Below are 16,704 nucleotides of genomic sequence, written 5' to 3' on the forward strand. Positions count from 1 at the left end.
AAGATGCGGGGGCTTGGTGTGGAGGGTCAGAAGCAGAACCCAGGAGGTGAATGAAGTTTGGCTGGCCTTGGCCCCTCCCCAAAAGAGACTCTGGGAAGGATTCACCCATGGGAAGAGCAGACTGGCATGGCCCAGAGGTCGAATTTGAACTCGGACCCCAACTCAGGAGCCAGTACTCTTTCAAATTCTGCACTACACTGCCATAGAATGAAGGGAAGAGGATACATTTTTACATAAATTATTTGACCTCAGGGCTAGAGGAAACTTCTGTACTAGAGTACAAAGTGCTGTATCTGCCTATGCACTCAAGCAAGTTTCTTAGGCCAGGGCTGCTTAAGGTTTTTGTACTGGAGATCCTTCCAGCGAATCTTAAACTGGGGGTCTCAAACTCATATGGGGTCTTGACCCACAGTTTAAGAAGTGCTGTAAAAATATGCACGTGTACCTGGCATAAGAAATGGTCAGAATGCAGTGTTGTGAGATGGTGGCAGAAAAACGCATAACCAGAGTCCAACCATATTGGATATAAGCGTGAAGTTCCTTGGTGTTGGGAGGTCTGAGAAGAAATCGCTGAATTAATTTAATCTGCATGTTTCCTCTTGAGACTCCAGCATTCAGATTTTAAACTTGTTTGTTCTAAAGTGTTATAGAATCTAAGAATTTGAGAGTTGGAAAGGGGCTCAGCAGCCATCTCGTTCAACTCATTCAAAAAAAATCCCCATCAAGTGCTCAGGTGGGCCTCTGTTTGAGGACCTCCAAGGAAGGGCAGCCCAACTATTCCCCTCTTGGGCAGTTGTAATCGTTAGGGAGTTTTTCCTGATGTCAAACTCAGTTAGCCTTTCTGTGACTTGCACCCATTGCTTTTGGTTCTGCCTTCCTGCTCATCCTCCTGTGACATGGACTCAAGGCTCTCCACTGTCCTAGGTGCTTTCCTTCAGAAACCCAACAGTTTATCAACGCTCTTCTTAAACCTTGATGCCCAGAACTGAACACAGTACTCCCACTGAAGTCTGACATGGGCAGAGTAGAGTGGGAATGTCACCTCTGTTCCTGGAAGCTAGGCTTCATTTTTTAAAAATAAGATTTTTATGGTTGTATCTTCTATTTTGATATCACCTAGATTTCTCCCTTCTCTTTCCCAGTCCTCTCTGACAGGTGTCCCTTATCACAAAGAATTTTTTTAAAAGAGAAAGAAGAAAAATACTCAGCAAAATTATTAGACCAAACAAAAAGAAAGTCCAATATTAGCAATGTTTCACACTCATGGATCCTGAACTCTGCAAAGGACGGGGGAAGGGGAAAAGAGGAAGGGAAGGAGACGTTTTCTCTTATCTCTTCTTTGGGGCCAAGCTTTAAAAATGTTTTCATTGATAGCTTGTTTGTAAAATACGTAGCCTATTTGCCTGTATCCCTCCCTCTTCTCCTTCCCAGAGAGCCAAATGTCCCTTTGAACAAAGATTTTTTGAAAAGAAAAAAAACAGGAAAATTATCAAAACTGATCAATACATTGAAAAAATCTAAAATATATGCCATATACATTGCGTATCTATGGACCACCCCTCCTTCCTCCCCAACCCCAACCTCCCCCTTCTGCAAAAGAGTGACGGAGGTGTATTCTTACAGCTCTTCCTTGGGACCCAGTCAGTTCTAATTTTGCAATATTAACTTTTGATGGTTTTGTGGTGATTTTTTTTCCCCAATTCCTTTGTTGTAGTTACTCTGTATTATGTTTTCTTGGCTCTGCTTACATTGGTTCATGTGTTTCAATGCTGCCTCATATTCATCACATCCATCATTTCTTACAGCACAGTAATATTTTGTTTGTTTATCCATTTCCCCAACGCATAGCCTATACTTTGTTCCTAGTGCTTTGCTGCTATAGAAAATGCCACTATAAATATTTTGGCACATATTGGGGTGTGCAGGGGATAGAGCCCTGGGCCTGAAGTCAGGAAGACAACCAAGAGTTAGACATGACTGAACAACATACACTGAGACCTTTCTTTTCTTCAGTGATAGCAGCGGAATCTCTGGGCCAAAGGGTGTGGACATTAGTCACTTTACTATCATAATTCAAAATAGCTTTCCAGAATGGTTTTTAACCAATTCACAGCTCCACCAACATTGAATTGGCATGCATGTTGACTGTTCCCATCTTTGGTCATCTTTTTAAGTTTTCTTGGAGTGAGGTGAAGCCTCAAGTTTAGGTTTGCATTTCTTTTAGCTCTACCTCATTTGATGAAACCAAAGACTACTAGTTTTTTCATTGTCCTATCACATTGCTAGCTCATGTTGAATTTTTTTGTTGTTCAGTCATATCCAATTCTTCATGACCACATTTGGGGTTTTCTTGGCAAAGATACTAGAGTCATTTGCCATTTCTTTCCCCAGCTCATTTTACAGATGAGGCCAATGAAGCAGAGTTAAGCGACTTGCCCAGGGTCACACAGCTAGTTAGTATCTTTGGCCAGATTTGAACTTAGGTCTTTCTGACTCCAGGCTCAGTGCTCCGTCTATGATGCCACTTAGCTGCCCCTATATTGAATTCTAGTTCACTAAAATGCCCAGATCTTTTTTTTTAAATGCGGTAAGATTGTGAAGACTTTAGGGGCACAGATTGTATTTTCTTTATAATTACTGATTAAAGGCGAGAGCTTTAGAAGAGATAGGCAGATTTGAGAAATAAGCAGCTGGTTTAACAGGATGGCTGAGAATAGGATTTGGATTGGAAGAATCAACATGGTCTAGGGGAGGGGTGGGAAAGCAGTACAGCAGCAGGTCCAGAGAAACCTGTGTTCATATCCCTTCTGGGATACTTATTTGATGTGTGACCAGCGGACAAGTCACTTAACTCTCTGAGCTTTGGCTCATGAGAGAAAAGAGGGAAGTCAGGCACCCTAGACTTGGGGAAAGCAGATTTAAAAGAGGCTGGAGAAATGATAGGTAGGACCCTATATTTTAAAGTAGGGAAAGTCTCAATAAAAGAATTCTGAAGATACAAAATGCAGGTGGTGTGATCACCAAGATGGCAGATCCTTTGTTTTCAGTACAACTCCTTCAACCTAAAAACCTCAAAACAAAGAGAAATGTGCCCAAACTTATTGAAGTTTAAATTAGATCATCAGGATAGGGGAGACACAATACAATGTGAAATCCTTATGAAATAACATTGCAGAGCTGACGTACTTCTAGCTCCCATTCACTCTCCCCCCTTCAGCCCTGAGCTGTCTTTATTGGTGAGTGAATGCAAATTCACTTCGTTAGGTCCACTATAACTTGCCAGCCCTAGCTCAGGCCACTCTTCACCTCCCATCCAGTTCTCTGCACACACCTTCTTGCCATCTGACCTATCACCGTACATGTATCTTCCAACCCCAGATTTCTACCCAGTGTTCTGGGTACAGTAATCAAATCAATAATGCTTGAGTTTCTAGAAAAGGGGAATTAATCAGCTACCCCATGGATCAACTTGCCATTCCTGCAACTTCTGACACTGAAACTGCTCTGTCTGGCTATTATTCCCCTATATGTGCAGTCTCTGCTTATAATATAAGCTCTTTGCGGGCAAGAACTTTATATTCCAAGCTAATGAGAGAATGGAAATTGATTGGAAATCAGGGGGAAAAAAAGATGACAGAATAGATAATTTAGAAATCAGAATAGAGAGTCTTTCCAAAGTAGCAGTTAAAAAATAAATAGAGTTTAAAAATACCAGAAGTGGAAGAAAATTTGCTAGAAGAGGAGCAAAAGACAACTTTTTGGAAAGTACATGAATTCTACATACGCAAAATGAACTGACTTGAAGACAGTATTTGGGGAGATGATGTAAACACTGTAGGTCTCCCAGAAAAAAAAAGAGTTGAATTTAAATATTTGAATACCATGCTATAGGAAGTAATGCAAGAAAACTAGGAAATTTAAATACAGATGACAAAGTACGATTGATTGAATCTATAGATTGCTATCTGAGGAAAACTTGATGCTCGAAACTCCAAAGCAGATAGCAAATTTCAATGCTAAATAACAGTGGAGTTGAACTGGTTCTAGAGGGTCAAGATGGGCAAGGGAGGAGAGTGTAGGTGGTGTAGGGTAATTGCCTGGGAAAGAACTAGAGGTACTAGAAGTTATGGTGAAGTCAGAGAGTAGGGTTCAGAGTTATAAGACAGAAAAAAAATTAGAATGATAAAAGAGTTTGATAAAGTAAAGGTATTTCAGAGTTTACAAAGATGGAAGGGGAACCCTCATGGATGATAGCAAGATCAAGGGTATGCCATCTTTGTGTGCCGCTAAGGTGGTGTGCAGGAGTAGGCCATGGGAAGTGAGTAGCTTGAGGAATGAGGAGGTTAAGGTGTGTGAGGTGTTATCAATGTCTATGCTGAAGTTTCTTCGCATGAGGGTGAAGACTGTGAGCCAGGAACTGAATTCACCAAGGAAGTAAGTGTCTTGGGAGTGGGTAGCTAAGAGCCACCAGAATCTAGATGGGGGGGAGGGGTGGAGAATGGTGTGGTGAATAGGGACTGAATGACCTTCAGAGGAGAACTTATTTAGCAGCAGCGACAGAGAGTCTAGAAGTGGCAACGACTCCCCCACAATGACCAATGAGTATGGGGGAGCAGGAGGGGAGAATGAGTGAAAGCACAGTTGAAGCCGGCAGCGCTGGCCAGTGAAAAAAGGTTATTACCTTTGGAACCCATTCTAGAGAGCACAGCAGAAGCGGGGGAGGGTTCCACATTACTGTTGAAAGAAGAGTGTGGCAGCATGGGAGTAGGCTGACCTCAGGCAAATGGATTCAGGCAGACTATCTTTGGCTGGAGAGAAGTAATTCGAATACCGAAGGCCTCTCCTCCTTTCTTTTATTTTTTTTGGAGGGGGGAAGGCAGGGCACTTGGGGTTAAGTGACTTGCCCAAGGTTGCACAGCTAGTAATTGTGTCAGGTATTTGAGGTCGGATTTGAACTCAGGTCCTCCTGACTCCAGGGCCAGGGCTCTACTCACAGCACCACCTAGCTGCCCCTGAAGGCCTCTTCTTACTCTCCAGCTCTGTAGCCCATGTCCTAAGTCCTCTGGAGCCCAGGAGACTAGACTTAGAATGGGCTGGATCAGAAGGTATGGTCAGGGGGGAATCTGGATAGGAAATAAGAGCTGGTGCAGTGCTCACCACGTAGTAGGTGCTGTTAAGTACTTACTGATTGCTTGAGAGATTTTTTGACTCTGTAAAGGGGTGGAGGCTATGACCTCCATAATGAGGCTCTCCATTTCCTTTCAATAATATTATCATGGATGTTCTAATGCTGCCAGACTCCTTCAATACGCTTATTTTCCTGTTCCTCAGAGTCAGAGGGTTGTGTTTGTTTTCTCTTTCTGCCCCTATCCTCTCACTCCCACTTCTGACTGCTGCTGAACTGCTAGTTTCAGTCCCGGCCAGTGTTGACTGTTAACTTGGAAGACCCTAATGGGCGCTGACTCTGGGACCTGTGGGCCGGCCAGGGACCGCTAAGGTGCCCTGCCTCAGAGCTCTAGGCCTTAGACACCTGGTGGGGAGGGGGAGACCCAAGACAGTGGCACAGAGTCAGAGGACTTAGAATTGGACTTAAAGGTCACTTAATCCAACCTCCTCATTTGCAAGGCGCAGGGACATTAAGGGACTTGTTCCGCTCTTCTCTAACCCAGGTGCACAGAAGACTCTCTTGGTGTGGCAGAAAGAAAGGTGGGTGTGGAACTGGATGAGGAGGCTCTACTTCTGGGACCCCAAGCAAATCACTTATCCTCAGTCTTCTCAGCTGTGAAGTGGAAATAAAGCAGCACCTGCCCTTGCCAAGTTGTTGTGAGGATCTAATGAGGTTGTACAGAGCATGTAGCACAGTGCCTAAGCGGCCGTCTCAGGCTCCTCCTCCAGCCCAAGGGATTCTTGATTCACAAGGCGGCCTGGTTTAGATTTGGAGATGGAAGGGACCATGGAGGCCAGCTGGCCCAACCTTCCCGTTTTACAAGTGAGGAGGCTAAGGATCCCAGAGTCAGAAATGGAAGTTACACCCAGGCTTTCCCAACACCAAGCTTTTCACTCTGTCTGCTATATGGCGCTGTGTCTCTCTCAGGGACACGCTCGGGGACAAAAACAGTGGAGGAGAACACACCTGAGACAGAGACAAACCTGGTCTGGCGCCGACCCTTTGGTCCTTCGGCTTCTTTGTCCCGGCTAGGTGGAAGAGGACCAGGAGACAGGACACTGGACCTGGAGTTAGGAGGACCAGAGTGGGAATTCTGCCTCAGACGTGTGTGTGTGTGTGTGTGTGTGTGTGTGTGTGTGTGACCCTTGGCAAGTCAATTAGCTCGTCTCAGTCTCAGTTTCCTCAGCTGTAAAATGAGAATACTAGTACCAACCTCAAAGGATTGCTGGGAGAATTAAGTGAGTAATATAATAAAGCGCCAAGGCAGTGTGGAGCAGTGAGTGGAGAGCTGACCACAGAGTGTCTGGACTTGGCAATTCCTACTCTGAGTGCAGCCTGAACCAGATGAAAATGTTTGTAGAGTGTTCGACAAAATAAAGAAAAACACAATAAAACATAGATGATGTTAGTTTGTGGTTTTTGAAGTCGGTACATGGCTTGTAGAGATCCTTGACAGCTGCTCCAGGTGACTCTTTGAGACCATAAATGGCAGAAAAGATGCTTATCTGCAGTGCAGAGCCACTTTCTTCCCCTAGGAGCTTCCTAAGCCAATGACATCACCAGTTCTGGTCCTATATCAACACTTAAAATATATATGATAAAAACATATATCCGTATATGTAATATACATATATCTGTCAAAAGCACCTTGCAAACCTTAAAGTGTGGTATGTTAGCTATTATTATTACTACTATTGACAAAATGAGGGGATGAGAATCTACGGTCCCACCCTCCCATCCACAACCCCACCACCCAATTCAGAGGCTAAGTGAATTGTACAAACCTTTATTCAATCAAGTGCCCCATGCTGGGAGAAGGCCCAGAGAAGACTCAAACCTGTGGGAGCTCAGCCTCCTTGGGGAAAGGAGAGCCCCAGTGGAAATTCAGTGAACATGAGCCCCACCTGAGATTTTGTGCGGAACAGTGAGGAAAGGCAGCTGTCCAGAGGATGGGGCCAGAGAAGAGAAGTGATCTTGTATTCTCTTCTTAGTCCCCTATTAGTGACGAGATCCAGACCCAGGGCTAGGCTGGGAGAACACTAAGGTTGGTCCCTGAGTAGAGGCGACAAGTCAGCAGGGATCCCCACCCACTCCGGCAGGAAGGCAGCCTCCGGTTTGAAGATCTTCAAGAACTTGGAATTGGGTAGGGTGTAGTTGGCCAAGTAGACGGTGTTTCCTCCTGCCATGTAGGCAGCCCAGAAGCCGAAAGTCCCAATGGTCATGACTGTGTGGTTGCACTGCGTCAGCAGGGCAAAGTCTTTCTCAGCAGACTTCCTCATCCATCCCCTGGCAAACACCACATCCCCCTTTGAGGTGTCAATGTTTCTCCGGCACCAGGCCATCCCATCGCTGGTGACCACAAAGACAACATTGGTGTAGCGGGCCCGGAACCAGTCCAATGCCTGCTCCAGGTAGCCCCTGTCAGCCACCACCCCCTCCCACCTCTCAGGCATGACATGGACGTAGTCTCCCCGACGTACGTGGACCCCCACAAAGGTGAGGCTGTGGCCTCGGCCCTTGCGCACCTGGTGCAGGAAGGCCTGGGCCTCTTCCCGGACCTTGACATGCAGGGAGAACTCCCTGAGGATTTCGTCCCGTAGATGGTGGTAGAAAGTCCAGGAGCAGGGGAAGCCTTTGAAGAAGATATATTTCCAAGGGATGTGGCGGTATTCATGCTTCATCCTGTCTTCCAGCTGGTAGCTGACCCAGGGGATCTGCAGGTCCTCTGTGTCTGTGAGCACAGGCAGCGTGATATGGAAGAGGCGGCCCAGGGTCTTCTGCATCTTGGGTGAGATCACAGCCCGTTTCCTGTTCAACTTAGCCAGGGCATAGAGAGTGGCGTACTGCCCCATCTGGTTCCCCAAGCGGCCTTTGGTGTTCACTGTCCAGCTGCTGGGAGGCAGCTCGACTCTGGGGGCTGGAAGTTCTGGAAACTTCCACAAGTTCCACCATTCCATGTAGAAGATGGTGGAAACCATGAAGAAGAAGAACAGAATGTGGAAGGGGAAAGAGGAATCCCAGACTCCTGTCATGTCCCCTGTAGGGAGGAGAGGACAGTCAATCCACCCATCCATTCCAGGCACTGTGCTAAGCACTGGGGACACCAGAAGGGGTAAAAACGGTCCCTCCCCTCCGGGGGCTCAGTCTCATGGGGGTCACAGGTGGAAAATGAAGCACCTTCAAGCACAGAGAGGAGATAAAGGGCATCTGAAAGGGGGGGACTGGGAAAGGCCTCCCACAGAAGATGGGATTTGAGGGGAGGCAAAGGGGGAGATACTTCCAAGTCTGGGGAGGCAGCCGGGGAAGAGGCACTGGGTCAGGACATGCAGAGTGGGTGAGAGGAGCAAGGCATCAGAAGGCTGGACAGCCCGGAAAGCTGGTCCAGGTCTCTCCACTCCCCACTCCTTGTGGACTCTTCCAGAGGAGATGCAGACTCATGGCCCATGGGTGCTGGGGTGGTGGTCCTTGCTGGTGATTATCAAGGGGGTGTGCTGGGAGGGAGCAATGGGGGGTGGTCCCATGAAGGTGGGGGGGAGTCCCTTCCTAAGGGCTCACATCTGGGGGGCAAGGACAGTGTCTCATAGATGGAAGGGAAGAAACAGGAGAAAGGAAGTCAGGAGGGAACAGAGGGTGCTGGCTGGAAAGACCTGGAAGGAGAAGGGTAGCTATGGAGAGTCAGAGGAGGGTGAGCCCAGGGATTTCAATGGGATTCCAGCAAATCTTACCAATGCTATGCAACGAGAGATCCGGAGACAAAAATAACAAGTGTAGTCACTCTGTCCTTTGGAGTTAGCACACACCTCAGGAGATAAGTAAACACCAGGTAAATGCAGGAAAGGAGAACACTGACAACTGGGAAGATCAGAGAAAACTTCCTGGAGGAGGTGGCCCCTATGCTGTAGAAGGGAGATAGTGGATGAAGAGGGAGCAGCTCATTCTTGGCCTGGGAGGTGGCAGGGAGAGAGAGGCCAAGCTCAGTGGGCTGCCCAAGGGCCGCCCAAACTCTTTGTGTACTGAAATGTGGACTCTGTGAGGAACCTGGAGGGGCCAGCTGGGAGAGCGGGTGCAGGTATGACAGAATTCACAAGGACGATGTTCTCTTAGCCCTAACTGGGAGCTTTGTATGTGAAGCACACAGACCTGAGATTTAGCAAGGAGCTAAACCAAAAAACCCAGACTTCTATAGACAGAGGCCACACAGCCTATGGGATGGGGCATCTTATGGAGGGACAGGATAAGTACAAACAAGGGGAGGAAGGTGGCTGCTTGCAAGATAAGGAAACGTTGTCGTGACACAGGGTGAGGAAGATGAAGGACAGGAGAGGGAATGCAGGATGAGGGGGACAAAAGCAGTTCTTTTGGTGTAAGTTGGGTGGTATTTCAGGATAAGGGAGAAAGGACATTAAGATACCCTCAAGTTACAGGATCTCAAATTACAGGATGGGCTACAGAATGAGCCTCAAACCCCCCTCGGGAGCCGGGGAAAGTAGCCCTTACTATTGCTTTTAGCCCGTAGGGCACCGTCTGTATCCACATGCAGGGAGTCATTTGAAACGTCTGGAGGGCTTGGTTAGAGCTGGTCTGAGGTGGACCTTGAATGTCAGCAGGAGGGCTGTGCATTTAACCTCTGAGGCCCTAGGGAGCCACTGGAGGTTGTTGAGGGGAGGATGGCAGGGCACAACCAGTAACTCAGTAAGATTATTTTGCCAACAGTAAAAACAAACATTGAGGGGCAGCTAGGTGGCGCAGTGAGTAGAGCACCGGCCCTGGAGTCAGGAGGACCTGAGTTCAAATCCGGCCTCAGACACTTGACACATGTACTAGCTGTGTGACCTTGGGCAAGTCACTTAACCCCAATTGCCTTTCCAAAAAAAAAAAAAAGCAAAAAAAAAAATTAAAAAAAAAAACAAACAAACATTGATTACAGCCAAGGCACTGGGCTAGGGTAGCAAGGTAAAACAGCTACCCCAGGAGAAGAGGTACACTGGGGAGGGGAGAGACTGGAAGCAGGATATGAGGACAAAAACACAGGGGAGGGATAATGAGGGCCTGAGCTAGAGTGGTTGGGAAAGGGAAGGGGGTCAGAGAAGCACCACCTTGGGGGGCAAGGAGGAGGCCAGGAAAGCAGGCAGGAGGCTGGGGGGAGGGGCAGAGAGGAGGGGAGGTGGGGGCAGGGCGGCCAGGGTGGAGGTCAGGGAGGAGGCCAGGAGGGCAGGGATGAGGCAGGGAGGAAGCCAGAGGGGCAAGGAGGGAGGTCAGAGATTCAGAGAGGCAGGCCGGGGAGGCAGGGTAGAGGCCAGGGAGGCAGGGAGGAGACCAGCGGGGCAGGCAAGAGGCCAGAGGGGCAAGGAGGGAGGTCAGAGATTCAGAGAGGCAGGCCGGGGAGGCAGGGAGAAGGCCAGGAAGAGGCTGGGGTGGGGGTGGGGGGCAGGGAAGAGACCAGGAAGAGGCCAGGGGGTTAGGGAAGAGGTCAGAGGGGCAAGGAGGGAGGTCAGAGATTGGGGGGGGGGGCAGGGAGAAGGCCAGGGGGGCAGGAAAGAGTCCAGGAAGAGGCCAGAGGGGCAAGGAAGGAGGTCAGAGATTGGGGGCGGGGCAGGGAGAAGGCCAGGAGGAGGCCAGGGGGGCATCATGGAGGCCAGCGAGCATGCAGGTGGAGGGGACAGGAGTCAGCGGGGGATCTGCCAGCAGGGGAAGAGGCCAGTGCTGGGTCACAGGCTGGGGCAGCCTTGTGCAGGGCTTAGGCTGCCAGAACTCACCCTCCAGACCTCCAGGACCAGCAGCAGCTTCCTCCCAGCCTGGGTGTGCTGGGAGTCTTGCTGTGCCCTCTCCCTGCCCCTCCCCCATATGCTCCGAGGTCACTTCCAGCTCTGGGAGCTAGAGGGAGAAGGGAGAAAGGCCACCTTCAGGCTCCAGGGGGGCTGGGGGGAGGGGGCAAGAGAGCCCTCCCTCTTCCTCATCTGGGGTCTGGGAACTTGTTTTAAAAAACATTTTGATAACTATATTTAAATATAGTTGTTTCCTTTGTCACCCCGTGTTCTTCTCAGAAGGGGTCTGTGGGGCATGCCTTCACCAGGCGGCTCCCAGGCTGGGCTCCACCCTCCCACCGCTTTCAGGACAGTCCTGGATTCCAGGACTTGTGATTGCTGAGAGTTCACCTTATCTACAGGGGCCTATCCCCAGGTGGGGCTCAGGCCGTCTCCCCCTCGCCCCCCCTTTCTACCTCCAGCACCATCCTCATAACTTCTCAGACCACTTACCACCACGTACTCATGTGACCTGCAGGTGCCTGTACCCCCACAGCCTAGCATTCTGTCCCACCCCTCACCTCCCCGCACATTGTAAGCGCTAAATAAACCCTCTTCCATTCACTCATTCATTCAAGTCAGAAAGAGCGGCAGAGACAGACAGACAGACATTTGTAGCAATTAAGTGGGATGCCGGGTCATTGAAGAAGAGAAATCACTTTCACTCACAGGGAGGTCAGAAAGGGTGGAGTCAGGGAAGATTTCACTTAGTCTCTGAACTGGTTATTACCAAAGAGTGGCCAAAAGAGAGGGTATGTTAACAGAAGAACCTGGTTGTTGCTGCTGTCGATGGTGGTGGGGGTAGTGGAGAGTTTACTCAAATTATAGCCTATGGTGTGAGCAACGACCTGTAGACAAGAGAAGGCAGAACAAGAATAGGGGAGGAAATAGGAACTAAGCCTTGATTGGAACACAGACTGCATGGAAAATAACGTGAGATAAAGTTGAATAAATAGGTTGGAAATCTTCAGATGCTCAAGGAACAAACTAAGAGCCATTCTCCAGTTGATGAATGGTCACAGGGGGTGAACATGCGATTTTCAGAAAAAGGCCTCCAAGCTCCAAATTGCTGTTAGAGAAATGCCAACTCTCAGCTTCGGCTTCCCACCCATCATCTTGGCAAAGACGACAAAAAATTTTGATGGGTCCTCTTTTTGCTACAAATCCCTGTTTTTACATGATTTGGCATTGAATTAACAAGATTTTCACATGTATTCTTTCAGATTTAAAAAAAAATCAATTTTTCTTAATGTGAAGAATGTGTGTATTGAGTTTCACCCATGCAGGTTATGTGTGTCCACATACAGAGAGGTAGGGCTGGTAGGGAGGCATGAACAGATATCTCTAGACTCCTGCCAGGAAGGAATGCAGGAGGTTGCTGTCAGAGGGTAGCTACCCTGTCCTCCCCAGAGAAAGGGTATCTGGCTATAGTTATATTTATCTGCCTCCCGTAAATATGATTACTCTAGGAGAACAATTTCTATATATTATATTGGCTTGGCCTACCCATGAGCAATTAATATTTTTCCAATGATTTAAATATGATTTTTATTTGTATAGAAATGTTTTATACTTATGCTCAGATAGTTCCTGCGTTTGTCTTAGCAGGTATATTCCCAAGAATTTTATATTGTCTATGGTTATTTTAAATAAAATATCTCTTACTCTCTCTTCTTGTAGGACTTTGTTGGTGAAAAATGGTGATAATTTATTTGCCATTATTTTATATCCTGCTACTTTGATAAAATTATTGTTTCAACTAACTTGTTCTCTGTCTATATATACTCCTTCTAGCTGCCTTAATAATGAGAAAGTTCTGAATATTACCTTCCTATGTAGGAATATAATTTAACCTCAAGCCCCTTAAGTTCTGAATATTACCTTCCTATGTAGGAATATAATTTAACCTCAAGCCCCTTGTGATTTCCCTTTCCTGTTTGACTTTTCATGCTTCTCTTGAGTCTTGTATTTGAAAGTCAGATTTTCTATTTGGCTCTGGACTTTTCATCAGGAATGTTCAAAAGTTCTCTATTTCATTGAATATTTTTTTTTCTCCCGAAGGATTATACTCACTTTTGCTGGGTAGGTGATTCTTGGTGTAATACTAGCTCTTAAGCCCTCTGGAATATCATATTTCAAGCTATGATCTTTTAACGTAGAAATTGCTAAATTTCGTGTTATCCTGACTGTGGTTACACAACCCTTGAATTGTCTCTTTCTGACTGCTTTCAATATTTTCCCCTTGATCTGGGAACTCTAGAATTTGGCTACAATATTCCTCGGAATTTTAATTCTGGGATGTCTTTCAGGAGGTGATTGAATGATTCTTTCAATTTGTATTTTACCTCTGGTTCCAGAATATAAGGGGAGTTTTATCTGATGGTTACTTTAAAGACTATGTCTAGGCTTATTTTATTGGTGGTGGCTGTCAGGTAGTCCAATAATTCTTAAATTATCTTTCCTCAAGCTATTTTCCAGGTGAGATGTATCCAATGATATACCTCTCATTTTCTTCTATTTTTTTATTCTTTTTGATTTTGTTGACTAGGTTGGGATGGAGAGCTGCGCCGAGCTGTGTCTGGCGACCAGGTGGCTATGTTACCATACAGGAAAGAATGAGGGGAAGAGGTTAAGAGAAAGGGGCGAGGGGCTTCCAACAAGGTTTCCAGTGGCGCGGCTCTTTGGTTACCCGCTCTGGCCAAGGGTGTAGGTGGTGGGAAGGGGAGGGTGGGACAGCGGTGAGCCGGGGAAATGGCGGAGCCTTCTGCCCAGGGAAGGGGAAGGTGGTCTCCTCTCCTTGGCGTTCAGGAACACAAGGCGGACACGCGAGAGGGATGGCAAAGCCTAGCCAGGTGGCTGTGCAGAGCCCTCTGGGGCTCTGAGCTCTGAAATTGGCCAGGGTAAGGGGAGTATGGCTGGCATCCACCAGAACCACAGAGGGGCTGGGAAGGCATGAGGGCAAGGGCCCGAAAGCTTGGTCCCCAGTGAAGGAGCGCGGCCAGATGAGGCGACGTGGGATCCCCAGATGGAGAGAGGGAGGGAGTGGAGCCACTTCTGTTTCTTCTGTCACCCTGGGACGGTGTAGTCCAGCCCCTATTTGGCGCTCTTCTATCCAGACCAGGCTTGGAAGGGAGGGGCCAAAGCTGATTGGCGAGACCGTCTTAACTCCTCCGCTTCTATCACTGCCCTTGACAACCACTGGGCACTGGGCGCTGGGCTAGCGCTGTCTGTCTGTCTGTCTGTCTTTCCTCTTCCCAGTCCAGTCCTTTCCCAGGCGCCTGTCTTGGCTCCCCTGTGAGAGTTCTACTCCGCCGAGGTGGTCTCCGCGCTTACTGCCAGCCGAGGCTGATGTGTCCTATCTGCCCTTCCCTGGTTGGGGGGGGGGTCCGATCTGATTCGGGGCTCTTGCCCGTTGAACCCTGGTAATCCACAGCTGTAACACATTATGCGCCGAGCCCGACTTTTATGTCTTTGGCCACTAAGCTACTCACATAAGTGTTGAGGTGTAAGTGTGCGAAATGCCGCAGCTCTCTCCGAGGAGCCAATCAGGTAATTCACGTGGGTTACGAACCCCCGCGCTCCGCCAGTCAATCGGGTAACGCACGTGGGCTACGAACATGGGCTCAGCCAATCAGACCACCCACAAGGGCTACGAAATGGGCCCAGCCAATCAGATGCTGAGTAAAACTATATAAACTGGAAGCTCGCTGTCGCCTTGGGGCTTACAGCAAGAGGGGTTCCCCCGAGACCTGTTGAGAAGAAGATGAGACTCTGGGTAGCTGTTGTTAGAAGGCCCCCGGCAACGAATGTGAACCCAGAAGAGAAGAAGACGAGCATTCAGCACAGGGCTGTCTGGTGCGAAGAAAAAGCCTCCTTTAAGAACTGCCATCACAGAGCCTCCGGGTTTGGCTTTGAAAATGAATTAGGACGCGGGCGCCGGAGGCGTGTGTGACTGTTGTGGGTGTCCTGTTGAGCTTTGTTTTCCCAGAGAAAGAAGCTGGGGGCGGGAGTCCCCGGAGCCTGCCGTCAGACAAAGCAGAGAGAGCAGGGAGCGGAGGCGGGAGTCAAGAAATGGAGTAGGAGTGGAAAGCAGTTTGCCTCAGGACCCAGGTAAGAGCTGGGGGCATTGGGCCCCCTGCGGCCCCAGGGCTCCAGGCAGGATGAGAGAGGGCTTCACTTGGACATTCTGGTACCTTACTGTGCCTTAGGGGTGGACGGCGTGGTATTTTCTGCTACCCTCTAAGGACGTGTTGTGCTAGGGAAGACCCTGGCCTGGAACCCCGATTGTATAAAGAAGTATTTTGGGGAATGCAGCGATACCTGCTGTGTGCCGTGTTACGGACCGAGCGTTATGATGTGTGTGTGTAGGATGATGTATTTTCTTTAAGGACGTTGCTGTGAATGTTATAACATTCACAAGGTTTAGTTTTAAATAGAGAGTTCATTATAGTGTGAAATTCCACTGTGAAGTTCACAGCAGCCTTCAAGGGTGCTGTGTTAGTTAGCATTACACTACTCTTCAGTGGAGCCCCCTGGAGACACAGCTGTCTCTGCAGAGAGAAGCAGTGCCTGCTGGGATACCCATAAACCCCTTCCACAGAGGATCCCCAGGAGACACAACTGGTCCTCTGTAGGAGAGATGCAGTGCCTGCCAGGATGCCCATGCACCCCCTCCTCAGTGTATCCCCAGGGAGACACAGCTTTGTCTGTAGAGTGACACAGAGCCTGCTGGGGTACCCACACGCCCCGTCTAGATGGGATCCCCTGCCAGACACAGCTGTCCCTCCACAGGAGAGACACAGTTCCTGCCAGGGTACCCATGCACCCTGTCTTCAGGGGACCCCCTGGCAGACACAGCTTCCTCTGCAGAGAGAAGCAGTGCCTGCTGAGGTACCCACACACCCCTTCTCAGTGGATCCTGCAGGAGACACAGGTGTATCTTTGGAGAGAGACAGGGGCTGCCAGGGTACCCACGCATCCCCTCTTCAGTGGATCCCCAGGGAGACATAGCTTTCTCTGTAGAGAGAGACAGAGCCTGCTGGGGTACCCATGCACCCCCTTCCCTGTTCAGCTCTCACCAGGCACAGCTGTTCCTCAGCAGATAGAGGCAATGTTGGGGTACCCACACACTCCCTCCTCAGTGAATCCCCTGGGAGATACAGCTGTCTCTCTGCAGAGAGAAGCAGTGCCTCTTCCATGGCCTGAGACCAATTCATATTTTTCTTGGAGGCTTTTGATAATAGGATCTTTGACTTTGTTGACTTCTTCTGGCTGTATGTTTTGATCTTCTTTGTCACCAAAAAAAGATTCTGTAGTCTGAATCTGAGTCCTTTTTACTTGACTTTTGAGCTCTTTGTCATGGTATGACTGCTTTCAGGGTGGAGAGTGCTTTGTCCCAAGCTTTGGGGGTTTTGCACTGCTGTTTTTTGAGCTACTTCTGTAGTGATGTGGTATGATGCTCCTCTCCTGGCCTGTGCTCTGGTCTGTGAATGTAGGCACTCCTTTCTGCCATATAACCACGAGGAGGACTCCCTCTCCAGTCACTGCAAGTTCTGCCATACCAATGTTCCTCCTCCCCCAAGAACTGCCAACCAGGACTGCAACACAGATCCAAGCAGGGCAAAGCAAGAGAATCTTGCTTCTGCATCAGCAAAGCACTCCCTGCCCTCCTGCTCTGATCCAATCCTTGATTCCTCCCGCCATGTGGACCAGAGGCTCTAGAAGGAGCTGCCT

General features: G+C 48.7%; 1 protein-coding gene across 1 annotated transcript; it reads right to left on the bottom strand.

Annotated features, from left to right (window-relative positions):
- Positions 1–7,206: 7,206 nt before the first annotated feature.
- Positions 7,207–14,590, bottom strand: LOC118836256 (galactoside alpha-(1,2)-fucosyltransferase 2-like). The gene is made up of 4 exons (XM_036743590.1): positions 14,463–14,590; positions 13,661–13,913; positions 11,702–11,819; positions 7,207–8,204 (listed from the first exon to the last, which is right to left on the bottom strand). The coding sequence occupies exons 1-4, from the start codon at positions 14,588–14,590 to the stop codon at positions 7,207–7,209; spliced, it is 1,497 nt and encodes a 498-aa protein (XP_036599485.1).
- Positions 14,591–16,704: the final 2,114 nt, after the last annotated feature.

The sequence above is a fragment of the Trichosurus vulpecula genome, chromosome 2 (assembly GCF_011100635.1).
Source record: "Trichosurus vulpecula isolate mTriVul1 chromosome 2, mTriVul1.pri, whole genome shotgun sequence".
NCBI lineage: Eukaryota > Metazoa > Chordata > Mammalia > Diprotodontia > Phalangeridae > Trichosurus > Trichosurus vulpecula.